This window comes from Triturus cristatus, chromosome 10 (genome assembly GCF_964204655.1).
Source record: "Triturus cristatus chromosome 10, aTriCri1.1, whole genome shotgun sequence".
In the NCBI taxonomy this organism is placed as follows: domain Eukaryota; kingdom Metazoa; phylum Chordata; class Amphibia; order Caudata; family Salamandridae; genus Triturus; species Triturus cristatus.
The window spans coordinates 943,188,292-943,213,306 of NC_140593.1; the positions used below are offsets into that span (position 1 = coordinate 943,188,292).

General features: G+C 41.1%; 1 protein-coding gene across 3 annotated transcripts in view; it reads left to right on the top strand.

The window, feature by feature from the left end:
- Positions 1–25,015, top strand: part of VIPR1 (vasoactive intestinal peptide receptor 1) — an 806,458-nt gene that overhangs the window by 632,656 nt on the left and 148,787 nt on the right. For all 3 annotated transcript variants that reach the window (XM_085628778.1, XM_085628776.1, XM_085628779.1), the window contains exon 8: positions 18,404–18,464. In XM_085628778.1, coding sequence (XP_085484904.1) covers positions 18,404–18,464 — 61 coding nt within the window. The remainder of the gene's footprint in view (positions 1–18,403; positions 18,465–25,015) is intronic.

Below are 25,015 nucleotides of genomic sequence, written 5' to 3' on the forward strand. Positions count from 1 at the left end.
AATCTGATTGGTTGTTAGATGTCGTAAACATTCGAATCGGTCGAAATCAAGAAGTGTCGGCCGCCATTTTGTCTGTTGCACTGAAAAGGAAAGGTGGAGAACGTGAAAAGGGGGCAGGGTAGGGAGTTCCTGACCCCCTAGCCTTTGTCAGGGGGTCCCTGAAGGACCCCGAAGGGTGAAAAAAACCTTTTTTTTTTCCCAAAAATTCGCGACGTGCGCGCACCGTGCACGCACGGTACGCGGATGGTAAAAAAAATATTTAAAAAAGTAGAATTAAAAAACAAGTTTAAGTGTTCAGATGTTAGGTGGCTCTGAAAAGAACCGTTGTGTTGATAGAGGAACAGAGGGACAAAATGAAAAAAATTATGGAGGGGTGCAAGTGTGCTGCCGTATCCTCTACTTGATACTGGTTTCACCAATACAGAGTAGAGCACGGCAGGTACTGCACTGTATCTGCACTCTGTGAAAAAGAGGGCGCAGATCCAGAGGTCCAGAAGAAGGTGAAGGTGCCGGCGCAGAAGATGTGCTCGGCTGTACTGCTGGTGCCGGCGCAGAAGATGTGCTCGGCTGAGCTGCTGGAGGGTTGTCTCTTGCAGCTCGAGTACACTCCCGTGCATAATGGACACAATGCAGTTTTTTGAAGTGTCTTATCATAGAATAAATACTGAAAGAGTATTTTTTCTTAGGGTCTCCCCTAGATAAAACAACTCCACAAAGAGTGCAGGTGACCTTAGGAGCATTCACCTTTTTTGGCCCTCTGGAAATGTAAAATACCTCCATATAGAAGAATCCTTCTGTTTCCTCTGTCTTGGTGCAACAGAGGTCTCCTCCTCACTGCTAGAAGATGAGTGCTGCTCTGCCATTGTATCCCAAAAACAGATCAGCTCCTTCTCCCAGGCAATCAGAAGTGAAAGTGAGGGAATGGGTGTGGTGTTGGAAGATTCTGGAAGTGAAACTACTATGAACCCATGAAAAGTGTTGTTTCTTAATCACATGACTTGCCGTGCGCGCTTCGTGTGCGCACGGTGCACGCACGGAGCACGTACGGAGCGCGCGCGCATGCGCGTACGGTGCACGGGCGCATGCGTGTACGGAGCATGCGCGTATAAAGCACGCGTGCATGCGCGAACGGATTACGCGGTCATGCGCGTAGGGAGTACGTGCGTATGAAGCGCGCGTACATAACACGCGCGCATGCGTGTACGTAGCGCGCGGAGCACTTGCGCGCGGAGCATGCACGATGTACGCATGCAGCACTGGATTGCGGTCGCGTGAGTTATAGTTACCTGAACTAACTATAACGGTGGAATTTCATTGGTTTTTTACGAGTGAAATGTCCAGCTAACTATAACATGTGTGAAACCTATGGTTTTTTAAGTGAATATATATATATATATATATATATATATATATATATATATATATATATATATATCACTGAAAAAACCATAGGTTTCAGGGGTGTTATAGTTAGCTGGACTTTTCACTTGTACAAAACCATTGAAATTCCCCCGTTATAGTTAGTTCAGCTAACTATAACTCGCGCGCCCGCAATGCACTGCTGATGACGTCACATATTACATCACTCATGACATGGTCAGTGACATCACTCATGACATCACTGATGACATCTCAAATGACATCACTGATGACATCACTGATGACATCATCCAGTGAATGTGTGTTTTTCTGAAAATTAAATATGTTTTATATATGTATATCTCAAGGTCGATGGAAGAATAAATGGGTATATAAGTGTCTAAATGGATGATTTGTTTTTGAAAAATTGATTGTGTAACTGACTGATTAAGTGTATCATAGTGAATACATGGCTTAGTGAGTAATGTTTAAATATGTAAATATCTGTATCAGTCTCTCACTTTGTGTATAAGTGGCTGCATGGGTTGGTGAGTAGCTACATGGGTGTCTATATAGGTTATTAGTTGTTTTTTTGAGTATCATTCTGAGTGTCTGCATGGTTCGGTGGGGGGTATTACGTAGTGCATAGGTGCATGAATGAGTGACTCACTGTTTGTATGGGTTGAACACAGCATGTGTGCAGGACTGTATGGGTGGATGAGTGTGTGTATGGGTGTGTTAGTGAGTGAATGACTGTCTCAATAGTGTCTTTATGAGTAACTACATATGTTTTAAACTAGTATATGTGACTATTGGTGTATATATGTGAGTATATGTGAGAGTGAGAGATTGAAAGAGTTCCTGTATGAATAAGTATGTGTTTCTATAAGTGATTGTTTAAAAGACTAAGTATGTGTAAGTTTCCGTAGAAGTAAGTATGGTGGTGTGTGTATAACTGTATATGCAAGTAAATGTATGTTTGATTCTTTATTAGCATGAGTGACTATGTGTGTGAGTAACTCTATGGATGAGTGGCATTGTGTAACAGGATGTATAGGTGTATGAGTACATATGATGAGTGAGTACATGTATGAGTGACTGTATAGGACTGTTGGTGAATGAGTGGATGTGTATGTGGATCTTAGAATTACTGAAGAGGTTGTTGTAACTGGTATTGGTATGTCCATTGTTTTGAAAATTTTAGTCTCTATTTTTGAATGTGTGTATCAAAGGTTATCATTAGGGTGAGAGGAGGTCTGCCACTCTATCACAAGGATGATGTCATCAGTGATGTCATCAGTGATGTCATTTGAGATGTCATCAGTGATGTCATGAGTGATGTCACTGACCATGTCATGAGTGATGTAATATGTGACGTCATCAGCAGTGCATTGCGGGCGCGCGAGTTATAGTTAGCTGAACTAACTATAACGGGGGAATTTCAATGGTTTTGTACAAGTGAAAAGTTCAGCTAACTATAACACCCCTGAAACCTATGGTTTTTTCAGTGAATTTCTGAGGTTTTTTAAATGCTAATTCCTAACTATAACGTGCCTGAAACCTATGGTTTTTTCTGTGAATTTCAAAGGTTTTTTAAATGCTAATTTCTAACTATGCCTACAGAGATAGGACATGTGAAGAAAGAAGAAAAAATGCACAGAAAGAAACAAAAGAAGTGCAGAAAGAAGCAACAGAAGTCCTCAAATACGAAGATAAGTGCAGGAAGAAGGATAACGTGCAGAAAGAACAAAAAGAAGAGCAGAAAGAAGCCTTGTTGCAAAATCATCCTGTACCCTCAACTTTTTCAGATGGATACTGGTGGTAACTGAGTCTGACTAACCAGTCCTAGAGCCAGTGCTATGTTAAAAGACACTTAGAATACAGTGAAAACACCTACATACACTAGGGAACATTATGCGTTGGGGTCCCCCTGTGATTAGCATGACCTCCTCTGTAAGCCCCTAGTATATAATAGGGCATGGGGATTAAAACTACCTCTTAAAACAGGCCACAGGGCGTTTTTGCACACGTTAACTCAGGCCCCGTCCCCTCCATTCACCACTGTGTAAACACGCCCTGTGTCCATTTTTAGTTGGGAGATTAAGTTCATTTGAATCCTGAGGGTCCCTAGGGTCCAACTAGCCAACTAGGTACCTCCAGTAAGTGCCACAGAGCTGCGTTGCAGAGAGGTGTAAAAAGTGGCACGGCCTGGACCACCTCTCTGCAATGCAGCTCAGTGGCGCTTACTGGAAGCACTTGGTGGGCTAGTTAGCCCCCAGGGGCCCTCAGTATTGAAGGGAAATTATATCCCCAATTTAAAACGTGCCATAGTGCGTGTTTGCACACGTCACCTCAGGCCCCGTCCCCTCCCTTCACCACTGTGTAAACGCGCCCTGTGGCTGTTCTAAGTTGAGAGATTAAGTCCCCTTGAATCCTAAGGGTCCCTAGGGTCAAACTAGACCACTAGGTACCTCCAGTAAGCGCCACAGAGCTGCGTTGCAGAGAGGTGTAAAAAGGGGCTTGGCCTCAGAACACCTGGCTGCAGCGCAGCTCCCTGGCGCATACTGGAGATGCCTGTTGGGGGCGCGTTTGGAGAGTGCTGCACGGAGGGGGCATGGCCTCCGGCACGATGCCAGTCTTTTATTTATTTTAGTTTTTTAAGAAGGGGGGCTGTTTGGTTCCCCTTCTTATTCTAATTTATTGGCCCTGATGACCCCATCCCCCAGGGCCAGTCTCCTAATTATATTTTTTTGACCCCAATCCCCAGGGCCGGCCACTGTTTTTTATTATTTTAAAAAAATATATATTCATAGACACACCTAGGACATGCTGGACAAACCGTACGTACCTATCACCATGACGATTTGCGTGATATTCATTAAAAGGCGACTATGCATGCAATGAATCCACGTGGAATGTATTTACACCACTAGTGAAGCTCTGACATGTCTGATGCCCTACTGTGCCTAATCCTGGTAGACACCCTTGTCGTTTATTTATACAAACATGGGTAGCTATTGACGGGCACATTTAATACACATGCACACCAAGCCATTCAAAGGGGATTCGACAAAAATTCGACCAAAACTATGCAAGAAACCCCCCTCACGGTTAATAAAACACACATCCACTGCCGGATGTGTAATACTTTTTATTTTACTCTCTGGAAAGGGGACGAACATCACTTGAGAGTCACAGCGTGCTCCTGACAGAGCCCAATGCTGTGTTACACCCACCATTGCCTGCCGAGTGCCACACACCTCTGTGTTGTATTCCACTAGCTAGTGCATATGCTATGACACTCTCTAGCCCATGTGCACTGTAACACCACCCCGTGAATATGTCATGCCACACTTGTCTTCGCACGGGTTATATTGCCCCATCTAACGTGCCTTTCTCGATGCCTATGTTATAACGCACAGTGCTATGCCATACATATTACAATCTGGGATCCATATTTGTCACAGTGCATATGCAACGTTACACTCCCCAGCACATATTTTATATTACAACTTTAGAGACTAGTTAGGTTACACAACACTGCCCTGTGCATATTACACTCCAAGGCGCATATCGCATAGCACGCGCTAGTGCCTGTGCTATCTCGCGCTCTCCAATGAATCTGTCATTGCGCACAATGTATTGCATATTATATTTCACGCCCGGTTCATCTTATATCACACTTTTTGGTGCATAGTTTATACCATACACTATATCTAGTTTTCATTTTCAATCGTGCTCTCAGGACTATGTTCTATATAACACTGTGTTCACCTACCCTTTTCACGGGTATTACATTTTGCGATAGGGGGTGGAGGGTCAGGGGGTGTTTCTGCCAAGTGAGCCCGGAGTCACAGTCACAAACGTCCACTTCTTCCTGAATAAAAGTGAGATTATGCTGCATACTTGTTCATATTTTAAGTAGTTCGCACAGACACAATGTTTTAAAAACAATAAAGTTCCTAATACCCGCCTTCTCTGAACAGTTAGCTTGCTGCCCCATCCCCTTCCTCCCTATCCTCTGTTGTGTGAATCCATGGACTAGCCTCCTCCCTCCTGCCATGCATGGTCTGATGTGCTGCCACTGCCCTCAATTTAGTATGATGTACCAGTCCACTCCTCCTGCCCTCCATTGCCCAATTCTATGCCCCATCATTGACCTCCTGCTTAAACTCTGTGCTTAGCTTGCTGCCCCTATTCTCCTTCCCCCTGCCCTCCGATGTCTTTGTGCATGCCCCTGCTCCATCCTTTTTGCCCACCATGTCCCATGGACCTGCCACTCCTATCTACTCTGAGTGTTCTGTTGAGCTGCCACTCCCCTCCCACCTGCCTAGCATTGTCAGATGACTGTAACCTGTCCCTGCCACCTCCACCCTGCCTGTCCACATGCCATGCCCCTATCCTCTTCCTCCTGTCCTACATGGTCCATTGTACTGCCACACCCTTCTGCCCTCCCTGGTCTGTTGTGCTGCAACTGCTCCTCCTGCCTGCCCCATGTGGTCTGTTGTGAGGTCCCTTCCCCTGAACTTTCTTGTCTGTGCACAGGTCCTGACCCTCCCTTCTATCCTCCATCGTCCTTTGTGCATGCCCCTCCACCCTCCTTCTTGCCCATCATAGCCATTGTGCTGCCACTAACCCTCCCACTTGCCATGCATGGTCTTCTGTGCTGCCATGGCCCCTCCCACCTTCCCTGTGTGGTCAGTTAGCTGCCCCTGACCCCCTCCCACCTTCCCTCCATGGTCTGGGTGTATGCCATCACAGTCTCACTGTTGCTCTTCATGGTGTGTCTTGCTTCTAGTGCCCATCCTGCCTGACCTCCATGGCTATCTTGCTGCTCCTGCCCTGCCCCCTTGCCCCCAGCCCTACTCCCTCCCTCCTGGCTTGTCTGTTCCATTGTAATGCCCCTGATCCGTCCCTCCTGCCCTTTATGGTCTGTTATGCTGCAGCTTTCTCTCCTGTCTGTCCATTATGGTCAGCTAGCTACCATTGCCTCTTGCCCCTCTGTTCTCTGTTGTCCATGTACATGGTCCTGTCCCCTCCCTCTTGCTTTCTATGGATTGTTGTGCTGCACTCCCGTCCTGCATGCCCTGTGTGGCGTATTGTGCTGCTGCAAACCCTGATGCCTGCCCTGCAGGGTCAGTTTGGTGCACCTCTCCATGTCCCTCCTGTCCTCTGTTATCCAAGTCCATGTCCCTATCCCATTTCCTTCCATGATCCAATGTACCATACTTGCGAACATTTTGAACTTGGTAAGAGGGAGATTTTGAAAAAAAACTGGGGTATTGATTTTCCCCTTTGAGTTACATTGAAAAAGAGGATATTGTAGACAGGAGACAGATCAAATAAAGCCCATTTGAGCTTAAAAACATTGGACGTTTCCTGGCTGAATCGGGTCTGTTGGCATGTATGGTTGTACTACCATTGCCTCTTCCTTCTGCCCACAATGGTCTATTACATTGCCACAGCCTTGAAGGAGGGTAGATTTTGTATCACAGGGGGCCCCTGGCCCGTTCTGTCCACACCTGAAGTATGAGACCCTTGTCCTTGCCCTGCCAGCTGCATTTGTAGGCCGTATTAAATTGACCAGCGGGTCCTGTGTTGCTATATAATTATCCTGAGACATCCTTACCACTCAGCCAGCATAAAACCCCTGTGTAGGCCCTTCTGTTCAATATGTAGGCCTCTTTGTTAAATTGACCATAGCTCTGCAATTTTAGTGTATAGCAGTCTGAAGGCAGGTCTGCGAGGCCTTCTGATCCAAACTAGTAGCCCCCACCCTACCCGAGTGCTCCGTGCTCGGTATCAAAGTTCAACATCCCCCTGAAGCTGTCGACATACAGTAGGCTGCATCCTGGACTGGTACTTGCTTCCTGGGCAGGTTTCCCGCTTTTAAGGAAGTGGCAACCGCAGAGCGTCAAGTTAGGAGAACTGAGGAGATTTTATACATGAATATATTGAATTCCCGTACAATACCCATTATTTTCTGCTTGCTCTATGGAACTTACGATAAGCGATTGGCCTGAGAGACTGACCTTTTCACCCAGTCCATTGTCAGCATTAAGTGGGTAAATGACGAAATGTCTGGTAAAATCTGCAGACGAAGCTTTTGGGTAGCATACGTAGGTAGATGTAGCGTGCAAAGGAGCCCACAAAATGATATAAAAAGGGAGCACCCACAGATATCGACGGACTACCTCGCCGTCTGTATGTAGGTTAACAGGCAGTGCAGGTTTTCCCCAAGAGCTGGGAGCTCTTGTCTTCCTTTGCTTAAAATGTCTTGCTCTGCTTTGCTTGAAGTATCTTATTCTGTTTTACCTATATGAAATGTCATGTTATGTTTAACCATTGTTCTCTTTACTTTTGCATTTAAAAGATTTTGTATTGTAATTGCAGGAATGCTTGCTCTAAGAGTAAACGTGAGTGTTCCTAGGTAACATTTTCCTTGGTGTAACTTGTTTCTCATGATGCATTTATAGATGTGTTTTCTCTCTCTCTCTGTCAGTACATTAATTGAGATACAGAGAATATTATGACAGCTGTATGATTATCTGGATTCTGTATTTTGTACTTTATGTCTCTATTCTGCGGTTTCCTTGAAGTTGCATCTTCTCATTAAACTGCCATTGTATTCTGCCTCCAATTCCATGTCTCAGATGTCTGTTTTCTTCATTTTTGGAGCAAGCGTTCCTAGGCACCCCGGCTCAAATTAAGGTGCCCCTTTTGTCCCTGACTCACTCTCCTGCTCAGTTCTGTGGTGGCTCCCGGGGATCTGGGGACCGCCCCTAGCTTCCTTGACCCGTAATAGATATTCCCTCCAACAGCCTCTCTTGCAAGTCCTGTATTGTTGGTTTGTTGCCCCTGCCCCCCTTTCCACTGCCCTCCATAGTCTGTTGTGCTTCCACGGCCCTTCCTGCCTGCTCAGTGTGGTTAAATTGTTGCCTTTGCACCCTCCTACCTGCCTTCAATTTTCAGAGTCCGTGCCCCTGGCCTCTGCCTCTCAACAGTATCCTAATGAACAACTAGATTGCTAACATTCTATATTTATTACAAAAGTGTGGAACGCCTGACATCATCTTGATGTAATCAAAACTGTAATACCTAGAGCATTTCCTTTAGAAATTACATATATGAGAGGGTCTTATTGGCATCAAAATTATGGTTAGTGCTCTAAAAGACTAAAATAAGGACATATTTTTTGAGTTTTCAAATAGCGACAAAGCACTTTTAAATTATTTGTTATCTTTATGTTTTTTTATCCAGTTGACCACTTGATTAAATGTTGCACTTAGGGGAGAGGATGTGGTGTTACTTCCAGAACTGCAGACTTTGCAACTGGGGAACCAGGTTGAAGTTTCTGCTTCAGCTCGACATTCTGTGATTCTGGTCAAATCACTTAGTCTCCCCATGTCTACAACCAAAATGAATTTGTTCTTGTGTGATGTAACCAATGCTCATGTAAAGCACTCCAATACCTGACAAGTCTGCACTATATAACACTGCAAAAACACAAAATAATAAGTGTTTTGCACACTTCTGTCATTGGGCTATATTTGGGCTACATCTGGGTGATTTTGGGCTACATTTGGGCTCTTTTGTCTCCGGTGGCCATCTTGGGAGATTTATTTGTTATGAAGTTTCCTAATTTCATCATGTACTGCAGTCTTCTCAGTAGGAAATGCTTTCAGTTTTTTACTTTGATTCCATCATGAAGGTATTCAGATATGTCACACATTTGCCATAAATTCTGAATGTTAGCACTCTAGTTGCTCATTAGATCACTGTAGTAAAACTACTGCACCATGGAAGTCTGCTCCTGGTATTAAAAGTGCATGTTTCAGTCTGCATGTCAGAATTTTTTAATGAAATAGAAGAGGATTTGAGAAGTCACTCAAAATGTGCCCTCATTTTCTTTCTTCAGCATTAATCATAATTTCTATGGCAAAATGAACCTCCTCATTGTGTTCCTTTTTAAATTAAATGTTTTAAGTGTTACCAGTTTATTCCAATCAAGATGGCTTCAGGTGTGCCATACTTTTGTCATAATGAAGACAGTAAGCGCTCTAGTTGTTTTTAAGAACATTCTGGGACATTCTGTCATTGGGCTATACTTGGGCTACATCTGGGTGATATTTGGGCTACATTTGGGCTCTTTTGTCTCTGGTGGCCATCTTGGGAGACTTATTTGTTATGAAGTTTCCTAATTTCCTCATTTACTGCAGTCTCCTCAGTAGGAAATACTTTCAGTTTTTTACTTTGATTCCATCAAGAAGGCATTCAGATGTGTCACACATTTGCCATAAATTCAGAATGTTAGCACTCTTTTTGCTCATTAGATCACTGTAGTAAAGCTACTGCTCACCAGGGAAAACTGCTGCTGGTATTGAAAGTGCATGTTTCAGTCTGCATGTCAGAATTTTTTAATGAAATAGAAGAGGATTTGAGAAGTCACTCAAAATGTGCCCTACTTTTTCTTTCTGCAGCACTAATCATACTTTTTATGGAAAAATGAACCCCCTCATGTTGTTCCTTTTTAAATTAAATGTTTTAAGAGTTACCACTTTAATCCAAGCAAGATGGCTTCAGGTGTGCCATACGTTTATCATAAGTAGGACTGTTAGCGCTCTAGTAGTTCTTTGGAACACTCTGGGAAGCTGCAGTAGAACACAAAGGAATCAACTGACAGTCTCTGCCCTTGTTGGATGTACATGTTTTACTGAGAATGTCAGACTTCATTCTCACATGACTGAGAAAGATAATGTGAATTTACAGAAAATAAGCTCTCAGTTTAGCCTATAGATCACCTTCCAAACCTCTGTGGTAAAAGCATGAGAAAATATTTTTCTCTCAATCATGATATCCCAGCAGAAGGCTTTTTCACATGGTGAAATCACCTTAGAACATACCACAATTCCTAAAATGAGTATGGTACCATCAACAAATGATTTTTAATGTAACTAAAGTTTTAAAACCTTCTATTAACTGCAATGCTTTTTAATGAGGTGCTATCATGTAAATTGGTCCCAAGATGGCTGCCAACACTTCTTGGATGAAGTGCTGACAGCCAATCAGATCTCAGGATGAGATGTGTGGTTAGGCTCCGCCCACATATATATATGCTTTTAAATGCTATTTTCTCAGGAAATACTGAACAGATTTACACCAGACCTGCAAAAGGCACTTCCTTGACCTTATGGCTACCTCTCTGCCAAATTTCAAGAAATTCTGTTCAGCCGTTCGGGCTGTAGCTGTGTCTAAAGGTCCTATGGAAAAATGCATGGGGAAAACGCGTTTTGGGACCCCCCTTTTTTCTCGGCCCCTGCTTGACGAATCCCCCCGAGACTTTCAGGGTAGGAGCGGAGCGGAGCGCCCCACCTATTTTGAAAATTTCGCGAGGATTCGTCGACCGGCGCCAAAGTTATTCCAAATAGAATGTTGCGGATTTCCTATGGAAACAGGGTCCTAACTATAACTACCTACTGGCGACCGCCAGTAGGTAATATATATATATATATATATATATATATATATATATATATATATTACCTACTGGCGGTCGCCAGTAGGTAGTTATAGTTAGGACCCTGTTTCCATAGGAAATCCGCAACATTCTATTTGGAATAACTTTGGCGCCGGTCGACGAATCCTCGCGAAATTTTCAAAACTAATGGGGCGCTATGCTCCGCTCCTACCCTGAAAGTCTCGGTGGGATTCGTCAAGCGGGGGCTGAGAAAAAAGGGGGGTCCCAAAACGCGTTTTCCCCATGCATTTTTCCATAGGACCTTTAGACACAGCTACATCCCGAACGGCTGAACAGAATTACTTGTAATTTGGCAGAGAGGTAGTCCTCAGGTCAAGGAAGTGCCTTTTGTAGGTCTGGTGTAAATCTGTTCAGTAGTTCCTGAGAAAATAGCATTTAAATCAATATCTATATCTGTAAGCGCGCTCCGAGCGCGCACCGTAAGCTTACCGTACGCGTACGGTGCCGTGCGCGAGCGCGATTCTGATTGGCTGTTAGATCTTAGTAAACATTCGAATCGGTCGAAACCAGGAAGGGTCGGCCGCCATTTTCTCTCTCGCACTCTGAGGGGGGGAGGAAAAACAAAGTTGGATATCATAAAAAGGGGGCAGGCTAGACAGCTCCTAACCACCTAGCCTTGGTTATGGTGTGCCAGAAGGCCATTCAAGGCCAAAAAATTAATTTAAAAAAAAAAAAAAAACGCCGATACGGTAAAAAAAAAAAAAAAGAAATCCATATTTCCCCCCCCCCCCGTGTGCAAAAGGTGCCCGCAGGACACCTTTTGTGCATGGCATATTTTGTTTTACAGAACATTTAATAGAAAACCTTTCACAACGAAGTGCATAATATGTCCTCCGTGTGCGGACGGTGCGCGAAGGGCATCGTGCGTACATGGCCCATCCAGCGTAACGTGGGCACACCGTGCGTGCACGGCACTAACTGCGTTAAGTGGGCGCGCGGTGCGCGAAGCGCACCGCGTGCTCACTGTGCGCGCACGGAACGAACTGCGTGAAGTGGGCGCGCACGGCACGAACGGCGTAAAGTAACTTAGCATTTAAAAAACCGTACAAATTCACTGAAAAAACCATAGGTTTCACACACGTTATAGTTAGGAATTAGCATTTAAAAAACCTTGCAAATTCACTGAAAAAACCATAGGTTTCACACAACTTATAGTTAGCTGTACATTTCACTTGTGAAAAACCAATGAAATTCCACGTTATAGTTAGTGCAGGCAACTATACCTCACGCGACCGCAATCCTCTGCTGATGCTAATACTGTATTTAGACACTTATTTGCCCATGTCTTCTTCCATTAAATTTTAGCTATACATATATTACAAATATTTTTTTTTCATAAAGACACATATGTCATTAGCAGAGGATTGTGGTCGCGTGAGTTATAGTTGCCTGCACTAACTATAACGTGGAATTTCATTGGTTTTTTACGAGTGAAATGTACAGCTAACTATAACTTGTGTGAAACCTATGATTTTTTCAGTGAATTATATATATACAAACTTAGGGAGATTACATGGAACAGCGAATATTGTTTTATTGTGATGGATATATGCTCCCTTTACACCAGCATTAATCATGAAGATGGCCTTAAAGCCACAAAACAATATCTCGAAAGCAGGGATGTAAAATTCAATGAACATAACAAAATGTTATTGACTATGATACGTATATGCCTAAATAACAATTACTTTTTGTTCAACAAAGAAGTTTATCAACAACTACGGGGCGTGGCGATGGGAGCATGCTTCTCCCCCAGCTATGCATGTCTACATGTAGGCTGGTGGGAGGAGCATGTCTTAAAACACATCTTGATAAACTCAGACATATCCAACATAGTAAGATGGTGGCGTTTCATAGATGATGTTTGCATAATATGGCATGGCACCACTGAATCCGCACAAAAATGTGTTGATACTATCAATATCAACAATCTTAACCTGGAATTTACAGCAAATATTAGCAAAGAGAGAGTTGAGTTCCTGGATGTTGAGATATATATTACTAACAATATCATTAATACAACACTCCATAGAAAAACAACTGCTGGGAACTCGATTCTCCATGCTAGCAGCACCCACCCTGGACATTTGATCAAAAGTATTCCCTATGGGGAATTTCTTAGAATTAAAAGAATTTGCACCAATGAACAAGATTTAACTATTTGCTTAAATGAATCAGTAGAGAGATTCTTAGCAAGGGGTTACAAAATGCATGATCTTAAAACTGCCTTAGCCAAAATACAAAGCCCTCCAGACATAACAACAAATATTGACAAAGATGTGATTCCTCTGAGCACTAATGATGAACCAAATAAAAAAGAAAAATCATTAGTCAGATTAATAACCATGTATAGTTGCCATCACAAACGATTCAGAGGCATCATTACGAGAAATTGGCCTATTTTAAAGTCTGACATTTCATTATTATCAGAAATACAGGATTCACCATCTATCACATTTAGAAGAGCACCCTCTATGAGGGATGCACTTGTAAAAACTAGCCCAGAAATACAAAAAGAAAAAACGAACTGGTTAACGAATAAGACAGGTTTTTACAAATGCAGCTCATGTAGGGCTTGTAAATTTGGCATCAACAAAACAGAGTTTTTAGACGCTTTCTCTACAAACACATGTAAAATTAAAGGGCAGTTCACATGTAAAACTGACTATGCGGTGTATGTCCTGGAATGCACTTGTCAATTAAAATATGTGGGCAGTACAAAACTTCAAGTTTTTAACCGCATTCTTCAGCATTTACGGGCTATTGTCAACTCTGATTCCAACTACCCTGTGGCTCGACATTTTAAACTAGTGCATCAAAACAATTTAAATGACCTCAAATATTTTGTCATAGATGCCGTACCTAAATCCATCAGGGGAGGTGACAGAGAGAAACAATTACGCAGATTAGAAAGCCAGTATATAGTACAATTAGATACTAAAATGCCAAACGGTTTAAATACTGGGGAAGACCTGCACAACTTTTTGTAGTTAATCTATGGAGTATTTTTTGTACAACTTTATTTAAGAACTTCGTGAGAGGGCAAGAAATTTGATCTTTGAACTTGGTATCTTAAATTTGCTGCAAATGACCTGATCAAAGAAAAATATAATTCTATTGATAATTATTTTGTGATAATGGTTTTTAGGATTGATGTTTTAATCGTGTAAGAATGATTTTTATATGAGCTACAATCGTCATTTTATTGGATCTTAACTAGTTTTACTTGTTTTTACTGGTTTTTATCTGGTATGTATGAGGTGGGTGGCTTTGTTAATTGCTATTTGCACACGGTTTTTTATCCTTATTCATTTACCATTTTCATGCACTGTACTGTTAAGAAGCTCTAAAAAGAACTAGCGAAACAGAACATGAGATATGATTTTCGCTAAAATAATCAGTTATAAATTTAATCACAGGTATCTTAGTATTAATACTTAACCCCTATGGAGAAACTCTTAATGTGTTATATTTAGATAATTTTTTGGTTTTTTGCACTTGGCACTTTATATCAGAAAAGCAAATACAAAAGAAAATGCAGGCATATAAATACACATGTTCCCCTTCCTGAGCACAGACAAGGATACATATGTTAAATAATGGGCACTTGCCCATTATAACATAACTGTTATTATGTTTATATTTGTTCTGACATGCATATTTATGCTTCTTTTCTGATTCAAACAAATATATATATGTTGAATTAGGGGCACTTGCCCACCAAAACTTTGAAACTTTGAAATTTTAAAACTTTAAAATTTTAAAATTTAAAAACCATTGTGTTTACAATTATATTTATAATTGTCTATATTCACACATCTACTCCTGCAATTGCAAAAAAATTTATTGGATTAGATGTGCACACATAACAGCGACTATGTAACTAGATAACTTGAGTGTTTAGTCTGTTGTCTCTATTTACCCCTGGGAGGGGCCAATGTTCAATTACACCTGTATTTAAACACGTAGGTGATCGGGGCATGTCATGTGATCAAGACCGGGTTTCCCGGTCGAAACGCGTCATGCTGGCTGAAATTATGGAATAAAGCACTGAAATTCAAAAGAATACTTGGCTGTGTGGTGGTCCGTTCCTGCTCTTTCGTTCAACGGATTAATGCTGGATCGTGCTCGATATATATATATATATATATATATATATATATATATATATATATATATGTCCTTGTAGAACGGAGTTCCAACTGTGCTCTCAGGTCTAGGAAAAAGACACCACACCATCCAAGTTGCTTCAAGGGGGTTTATTACTTCATAAACCCAACGTGACGCGTTTCACCCTCACGGGCTTGCTCACACACCGTTATGCTACCGGACCGCCGTATACATACTGAAATTGTATATACATCGACATTGAAAGAGGACTATCACAAGGGTTATTCGGCGCCATGTTGGAACAGTAAATGTTTGAACAAATGTCAATACTTTGTAGGCGCCATTACATAACAGTAACATAAATCGTATATTTGGTCCAAACAAACTCCTAGATTGTTTATAAACAAACATTAATGGACTGTGACAAGACATGTTTTGTAAATTCAACAAAGACATTCTAATACTCAAGAAAACAACTGATCTCGCTCCAATAGAGAAAAGAGTATTTCAGCGCCATTTTGGAACAGTAATTCTTTGAATGGATGACAAAACTTAGTATGCGCTGTGAAACACCAGTAACAGCATACAAATGGACACATTGTGGATGATTGATACAAGTGGAAATCACCTCGTTTGATGATGGAAAAACTGTATCTCGCTCCTAGTGAGCATGGGTATCGTCCATTGCAATACTGTGGTGCCGTAAGGTGAGGCTGGAGGATGTGTAGTACAAAGTCATAAAGCGCTCCCAGTATGCTTAATTCTAGGGAATGGTTGCACGATGTTGAATGAGCACTCGTAAAATCTCAGATGAATTCCAGGAACTAGATTAGCGCGGAATAATGAAATTAATGTACAATTTACGCATATGTTCGCTGTAATTACAACTTACGCTAAATGGGGGCAAGAATGTGTGCGCCCGCTATCTGTGTTGCTCATTACTAGTGCACCTTATTCCCCGTTTGCTACCAAGTGTGTTGGTTGAGACAATTAACTCGGTTATTCTACAGGCCCCAAGTGTGTTAAAGTGTTGACTTTAACCCTGGTGTCTTAGATCTAACTGGTGTTGAATGTCACATCCTGTCATGTCTGCCCTTGTGATTTCCTTGCATTGTTTCTATACAGTCCAGATAATTTATGACATTAACTTTCAATTGATATGTAACATGCTGGTCCAAAGATGCATCCTTAACCCAACTACCAAAAAATTCAAAAAGTGTCTCATAATTAGATTTAAAGTTAAAACAAAGTTGGTCTTATCTGTTCACTGGAGAGCAGCTTGGGAAGAGAAGGGTAGGGATCCTGTGTCGCGGGCCCGAGACATAGTCCCTTCCTTTCTTCCTGTGAAAGAGAAAAACAGGAACATTTGTCATGATTTATAATAGACATAACAAAGACAGGTGAAATACACATTGCATTATTAATTATCTCGTTAGACTTGAATCTCCCTCCTTGGTCCCATCCCAGAGGTGATCGTGCTGTTCATGAATGAGTATAGTGTCCTAAAGACTACTCTCACAAATTAATCCCCATGCAGGTGTATTGCCATCTCCTCGTCCATGTTATGGCCATTCAGAAATTTAGTCCCCATCCCAATTATATGTCGTGATTCTCGTTGTCTTAGTTTAAGAGTACTGTTGCCTCCTCTCTTATTGGGTAGGATTTTTTCTATTGCATAATATGACAGTTTGGTGTAATCTGAAAAATGTTTAGCCTCAAAATGTCGGGCAATGGGATACTGTTGGTCCTTGTTCGTAATTGCCCTCATATGTTCAAGGACCCGCTTCTTAGCCATGTGTGTGGTACTACCTACGTAGCTAAGTTGGCAGGGGCACTCTAGCACGTAGACCACATTGGTGCTACTGCAAGTGAGGAACTGTTTGATGGGAATCATACTGTTTGTACTGCTGTTCCAGAACTCCTTGCGTAAGCGGCTGTTGCCGCAAGCCTTGCAGTGTCCAACCCTTGTGATAGTCCTCTTTCAATGTCGATGTATATACAATTTCAGTATGTATACGGCGGTCCGGTAGCATAACGGTGTGTGAGCAAGCCCGTGAGGGTGAAACGCGTCACGTTGGGTTTATGAAGTAATAAACCCCCTTGAAGCAACTTGGATGGTGTGGTGTCTTTTTCCTAGACCTGAGAGCACAGTTGGAACTCCGTTCTACAAGGACTTAAATTTACCGGGTTACTCCACCGGCGCTGTGCCACCCCTCGGAGGGCTACGTTTTCCGACAGGAGTGCATCTTCAAAGTATATATATATATGTATATATATATTTATATTAAAAAATTTAAAAGGAGAAGCAATTACTCAATATACATAATTACTATTCAACAAAATAAATATTTATCAATTAATAAATATATGTTAGTCATTAATTACCTTCTCACCTTATACCCCTGTCAACCTAGAAGCTGGTACCTAACATATAATAAAATAAATAACCATTCCATAATTTACATTTTTAAAATCAATTAAATGATTCTTTAAATTGTTGGTTAGTTCATATCTAATTAACTTCTCAGACTATATCCCAACAATGAACCCCCAAGCTAAAATATAAGTAAAATTAATAGGTATCCATAATCTACATATTTAAAAATCAATGAATAAATGAATTTACAAAAAATAATTATTAGTTAATTATTTATTACTTAATTAACTTTCCACCCCTTAACCCTAGAAGTATTACATATTTTACATTTTTACAAATTTCAAAATCAATTAGTTAATTAATTGACCATAAATAAGAAATTGTTTAATAATTATTACTTAATTTGCGTCCCCCCTCTAGACGCCTACAAACCTCAAATAATATATAACAAATACAAATCAGTATTACATAATTTACATAAGAAATGTCAATCAAATAGTTAAATAAAAGTAATTAAATAATTAAAAGTTATTTACTACCTAATTAACTTCCCACCCTATCCCCCTATATACCCAACAACCCGCTACAACACTATGAATTACTATAAAAAATGAAATGAAATTTTAATTCACTTAAAATTGCGAGCTATATTTAAAAAAAAATCAATAACCTTTATATAAACAATAGTAACACATAAAATTAATATTTCAACTAAAACAGATTCAAATAATTAAAAAGCAATATTTTTAACCACTATATTATTGAAAACAATATTATAAACATTGATATTATTCAAAAGGAAATTACTTACCTCAATAAATGATGTTCTAGTCAATGATATTTGTGCATCAGAATATTTCATTTCTAGTATGCCTGTCTCTGGAGATTTCTAACTTGAGATTTTGTCCAAACACCGTATTGTAGGGGTAGCAGTATGTTGCATTTGATACCATGATAATGTGCTGCTGATGTTGTTGGTAATTAAGCTCACTATTTCTTTTTGCATTTAATGATAACAGGTGCACCAACAGTATTTATCACAGCTTGGACAATCACAAGAATTTACTTTCATAATCACGGGTAAGAATCTGAATTCATTTTACAATTTTTAATGCTTCATAGAAATAATACTTGGTATGCAAAATACATTAAGTACAATGATACTCTTAATCTTAATGGCTAAACATACCAGATCCACCCAAAGCATAATGTTTAAAGAAGATCCATATCCTCAGTAAAACAAATATATATCTATATTTTAATTTCACTTGTTGGATCCCTTTGTTTTGCCGACTATATGGTTTAAGGCCTGCTATGCTGTTTGTTAATATGACATACTTCTGCATCTTCAGCCCTATTGTGTGACAGGTCCAACCTGAATCATACCATTTGACTCACCCTGAATGAGATTTAAATATACACTCTTAATATAGCATTAGATAAGGATGTGCTGACATCTTGCAGAGTTTGAACCACAGTTTGTACTACTAGGTGACTGAAACAGAATATGTTACCGTGGGAAATTGAGTTATTGGTTGAAGGGGTGAAAGCCCCACTCAGGCAACAAATACAATCCTTGTCAGGCTGAACCACAAAAGTCATTAAATTAACCTGTACTAAACCCTCTAATATCTTGCCACAGAATCAGGCAGACTTAATTCAGAGACAATGTGTAAAGTATTTATGAAGCAAACAAGTAGTACTAAAGGGAAAACACAACGCAAGAAAAATTGTAAACGAATCTAGAAACATAGAGTACATTTGAATAAATAAAAGATATCAGAACTACGAAAATCCAATCAGTAGAGTCGGAGATATTTGATTTTAAATGTTTAAGTGAAAATAGCGCCTAACAGCACAAAGAGTCACTCACGGTGATATGATCACCTAGACCAGGGAAAGTCACAAATTCAGAGTCTGACTACAATGGAGTGTGGGTTGGAGGAGCCGGGAAAGTCCGCTGAAGAGTTACCTTCAAAATCTAGTGCGAGGAATTCTGTTCAGATTGGAAGAGGCCTTGAGGAGCAGGCTGAGGGTCATGGATAGATGCCGCATTAGCGCAAAGGGCAGGCTCGACATTGCGGATGATCATTGTAGCAGCATGGAAAGCTTGTTGGGCATTGCGGATGGTCGTTGTGGTAGCTTTTCTTTGGTGGTCATCATGATCCATCATTGCTGTAGCGCAAAGTGTAGGTCTTGTGTTCCTGGTCACTGCAGACAGTCATTGGTGTGAAGAGCCGGTCTCACTGGAACTTCCCATTGGAGGTCGTCGCCGGTCGCATAGCCTTGGAGCGAATGACCACGCAGGAGGAGACCAAACTTCAGAATTTTCACTTTATTTCTGAAGGAGTGCACCCTGATGTCAGCTATGGGTTCAGGACCTGGGGATATATCTCAGAGGATCAGGGACTCCCTCCAGTTGAGGGCAGCAGGGGTTAAGAGGGTCCAGTTGCAGCAGGTCAGTTGGATAGTTGCATTGAGGCCTCTGAAGCTTGTTGGGTCTATGTAGCTCAAACAGAAGGTCAGCCAACTTACCCTTGGAGTCACCCTGGTTAGCTTGGATGACAGCAAGCAGACTTCCTTCTCAGGCTGCAAGGCAGTCCATCAAGCTGCAGAGCAATCCTCTGGCAGCAGGGCAGTCCTTCTTCTGTTAACTTCCGCAGGTAGAGGAGTGTTCTGGTGAATGGCTCTGGAGGTCCAAAATGTATACCTGGTGCTAGTCTTCGTTTGGGGAGAATCCTTGTCCTCCCCCCACATCTGGTTCTGGAAAGTTCTTCTCCTTCCTCTGTAAAGGATCCAAACTGTCTAGGGTTACAAAAGACAGGACAGGTTTGGTGTCAGGTTCCTTTGTGTGTGCAGTAGACAAAGCCCTCTAAAGTGTAAGTGGGGCTGGGTACAGCCTGTCCCTAGTCATCCTGCCAGGATGGCCCATCCTGTCCACACCTAAACCCCTGTGTGCTATGGTCTAGAAGCAATACACAAACCTCAACAGCAGAGAACAGTCATGTGACCCAGGATATTGGCAGAAGGCACAGATGATTGGGATGAAAAAAGGTCTTTCAGCAGTGAAAAACATCTTTGGGAGCTTTTCACTACCAGGACATGTAATACTTAAGTACACATCTTAGTTTTTAAATAAAATGCACCCTGCTCTATGAGCCTTTAGGACCTAACTCAGGGGTGACTTATAATTATTAAAAAGGAAGGTTTAGGCCTGGCAAAGGGTTTAATTTGCCAGGTCAAAATAGCAGTTTAAAACTGCACTACAGGTTGCAGTGGCAGGCCAAGGACATGTTTTAAAAGACTACTTTAGTGTGTTTCACAATGCGTACTCAAGGACCACTAGTAGCATTTAATTTACAGGACCTTGAGTACATGTAGTACCATTTACTGGGGACTTAGAAGTACATTAAATGTGCCAATTAGGTATAGGCCAATTTTACCATGTCTGAAAGAGAGAGCACAAGCACTTTAGTACTGGTTGGTAGTGGTAAAGTGAACATAGTCCTAAAGCCCAGCAAAACAGGATGGGTCAAGGCAAAACGTTTGGGGGAATACCACACCAAGGGTGTCAAGTCTAACAGTTACTGTGATAGATTTGAAATGTAATGTGGTGGCTTAAGGAGCCATAATCACTTACCAAGTAATTTTAATCTGCAAGCAATAGTGAAATTAAGCAAAACTTATAACTTGGATGGTTTGGTGATGGAAACCTTTTTAGTTTTCAAAGCTTGAGGGCAGGTTGGGTTGAAATCTACAATGTACATTTATTGTTGGACTGTGGTTGTGCTATTGTACTAAATTTGCACTTTTTATTTGTGAGTAAGTTCAATAGAACAGCTGCTTACTTGCACATGCAGAAAGCCTATTTAGTTTATGGTGACATGCCCTTAAGGAATTCTGGCAGTTCCGGTATAAAGGCTTTCCTTGATAAACGGAAAAAAGGGTAATGAGTTATTAAAGTACAAGCTCCTCTAGCAGAAAGACATTAATCACTTTTGTAGTGGAATCTTGTCAGTAAAGATTTATTCCTGGGACTTTTTTCTTGAAGGATCTACTAGAGGACTTGCTATTTATTTTTCAAATGATATCAATGATATCTTTATTCTCTTTGGAGAGAAAACTGTAGTTTGTGTTAAGTTTTTTTGGACAAGACTTTTTCATTTTAGGAAGGTTGGCATTCTTTTTCAGAAAAAGTAGGAATGCAGTGGTAGAAACACATATTGAATTGACCATTTATCCTTTACACAAAGCGTACTGGGATTTTTCATAAAAGAATACAGCACGCGTTTTTACTTTGTTCCATTGTTGCAAATCTGACAGGGCAAAGAATATTCCCTGAAAACCTTAGGAGGATCCTCATTCAATTTGCCAGAGCAGGCAGTCAATAACTTTTAATGCAAAATCGTTCTTATGTTTCATTTTAGGATATTTTAAAAGTAATTGGGTACCATTGATCCATTGATTTTAAAGTGAACATTTTACCATTAGATTTCTTGAAAGAGAACACATCCATAGAAGGTTACAGACAAATTAGAATGATGGTGCCATTGTATCAAATGGTTTGAAATGTTTGTCCTGATGTATGCACACCTAAACATTTAGGTGAGAACTGAAACAGTTTTTGACCTAATAATATAAATAGCACAGAACAAGACTGGTTCCTCACTTATACTGTAACAACATTGTTCCAAGTACCACACAGCCACCTTACCCTTTCTGAAGTAGTGCAATATTTCACACTTGTGCATGTACTGATATATAATATTTGATTTCTGGATCTTGTATGCATTAGAAATAATACAATGTGAATTTAGTTTTGGACTTCTTTCAGTATTTGGCTTTGCATCTTTCTTATAGGGGGTCTCACATCTAATTATCTACCAACAGCAAACAATCTGATTAAGTTAAAATAATAAAAAAGAAATATTTTGCACATCGGGATAACAACAAATGTTATTGCCCATTCCCGGTACTAATTATGAGATTTGCTAGCCATTAGAGAACCTTAACTACTGACCTTTGGGACAGTTTTAAAAAAACATAGACGTGAAGTTCCCTATAATTCAGTGAGTGTTGTGACTAGGGACTGTCCTGACCAGGGACTGTAAATGTGAGATGCTCGCCTTAATCAAGTCCCTCCTGGTACCATTTTGTAATATAAAGTTATTTTGAAGGACAATATCCTTATTGTAAATGCAAATGCTTGATTTACTTATGAATTTATTTATTTATTAAATGTTTTATAAAGTGTGGACAGGACCCAGTCGATGGCATAGTACACTTTACAACAGAGCTATTTCATACAAACAGTAAATATATTGCAGAACAGTAGGCAGTGGCAATCCAGGGGGTGGATCAGTTCAGTACACTGCCTAACTCACTGGGGCCTTTTACTGTTCAAAGAGGCACTGAAACAAAAGGGTTTACAGCTTTCTTAAAATGATTATTGAATCAGCATTGGAATGGATTTCCACACCTTAGGTACATATGTGACAAGGAATATTTTAGTGGTTTTGAGCTCTTAAAAGCTGATATCTCAAGAAAAAGGGTGTCCAATTCTCTGGAGGTGGCATTAAGGCTTAAGATGGCTACTTTCTGTAAAGATAGGTGATGATGGTTCAAATAAATGATGCTTTCTGGAAGACTTCTGTCTGTCATCCTAAGAGGGCACACTGGCTTCCCTATTTGTTTTGAAACCACACCTCTGACATTCACAAACAAGAAAAGGTGTCATACGATTCTGGCCGCCATGCCCAAAGTCTGTGCAGCCAACTTTAGGTCCAATTACGATGTTGGGCGGACCACAACCAATCGCCCGTCGGATGCGGTCCGCTCAACATCTGCCATTGTGGTCCGCTCTGGGCATTACGATGCGGCAGTCAGAGGCATCGGGCAGAGGAATGTCCGCTGTGCTCCTGATGGGCTCAAGGAGCCCATCAGAGCATTGGAAACACACATAAGAGCATTGGAAACACACAAAATCCCATAATGACGGCGGAGCAAGACTCAGCTCTGCAGTCGGGATTAAGATGTTACTTTCCGGAGGCGTTTCCATGTCGGCCTTTCCGACATGTAAAGGCTGTCAGACAGTGACTTTGGGGGCCCCTACCAGTTCCCCCTTCCCTTTGGCCCTCCACTATAGGGCCCCGCTAAACATCCCAGCACCGTGTGGCAGGCACCACATGGTGCATACTTTGTTGAAAGCAAGAACTGTCATTATTGGTAGAGGCATGAAGGCAGTGTTCCCTTCAATGGGCAAATGTGCTGCTGTATTAGCGTTGTGCAGAGACTCAGCTTTATCAGCTTCAGACAAGATATAGCTTCTTCAACATGCTCTGGCAGTAGGTGAGACCGTTTCTGGCAGAATCTCGTGCAGTAAGCTGGGCGAAGGCCTCTTCTCCCAAGTGGTCAAGTGGCAGCCCTTATATATTAAATCTTATCAGAGATTGGTATTGCTGAGATACGTTAAGGAATGTCTGACATAGATTATGTGCATCAAGGTGTGCGTCCTAGATGTTTCCTTATGAATTTATAAGGTGAAAGATCGCCAATTCCAACTACACTATTTTGGTTATAAGTCTGTATTTGTTCTTATTCAACCTTGGCATGGTGATAAGTTGATACATGTCTCAGACTGATGTCGCATCAGGTGTTCTAGCTATGTCATTAGCTGAATGACTTGTTGCTTTCACTGTTCTTAGAAAGGTAAAATCAGATGACATCTGCATCAATGGCAGACATGCCAGGGATTCTGCATAAATTGAGAAAAATGGTGACCCCCTTTGAGATGATTGAGATAATGACGACCTCTATTACCTAAGATAGAGTCGGGCGCACCTAACAATGGAGTTGGACCGGAGGAATTTACGTCAGTAGTCTTGCATCTGGTTGGTGGCAATGTTGCTGCTCATTGGCCTACCAGACTCCACATCAATGCACCCAGAATCTGGACCAACATCCCTGTATCCATAGGGACTGCTACAACCCTGATCCAATTTAGGAAAGAGCTGATGACACAGCTCTTTAAAGTACACCACATCATCATTCACTAACAGTCCACTTTCGATATGAGGAACCATCAACTTTTTATATCAGGCGATAAGAGTGCCTTTGCCTTTTAATATATACAGTGTGATCCTGACTTTTGGCTAAGTTCACACTAAATAAATATCAGATACATGCATAGATACATGAGATGTAACAGTTAGAGGCATGTGGCAAAATATCATTAATAAAGATAGTATCAACTGTGCCTGATAAGTCTCTTTTGCTGTTACTGTGCCCATAGCAAACATAATAACTATTTGATACGCTTAAGGAGCCAAACAAATATGCATTACAGTCCTGCACAGTGTTTTTGAGTGCTAGGAACCCTCTGACTCTTTTTAGATAGAGAAGCTGTACAATGATTGGACTGCTCACTTTTTGTTGGTGTTGACTAGAAATAACATAACAATTTTGAAATGTCCAAAACCACCTTAAACAAGTCTCTAAAAGGAAAAATGCAACTCGCTCACTTTACATCAGATGGTGCGAAATCTGCTCTTGTACTTAGCAGGTCCCCAGAGGCGACTCCTGCTCACACCTCAGCAAATAGAAAACTCTCCTTTGGAAGCAGCATTCCTGTG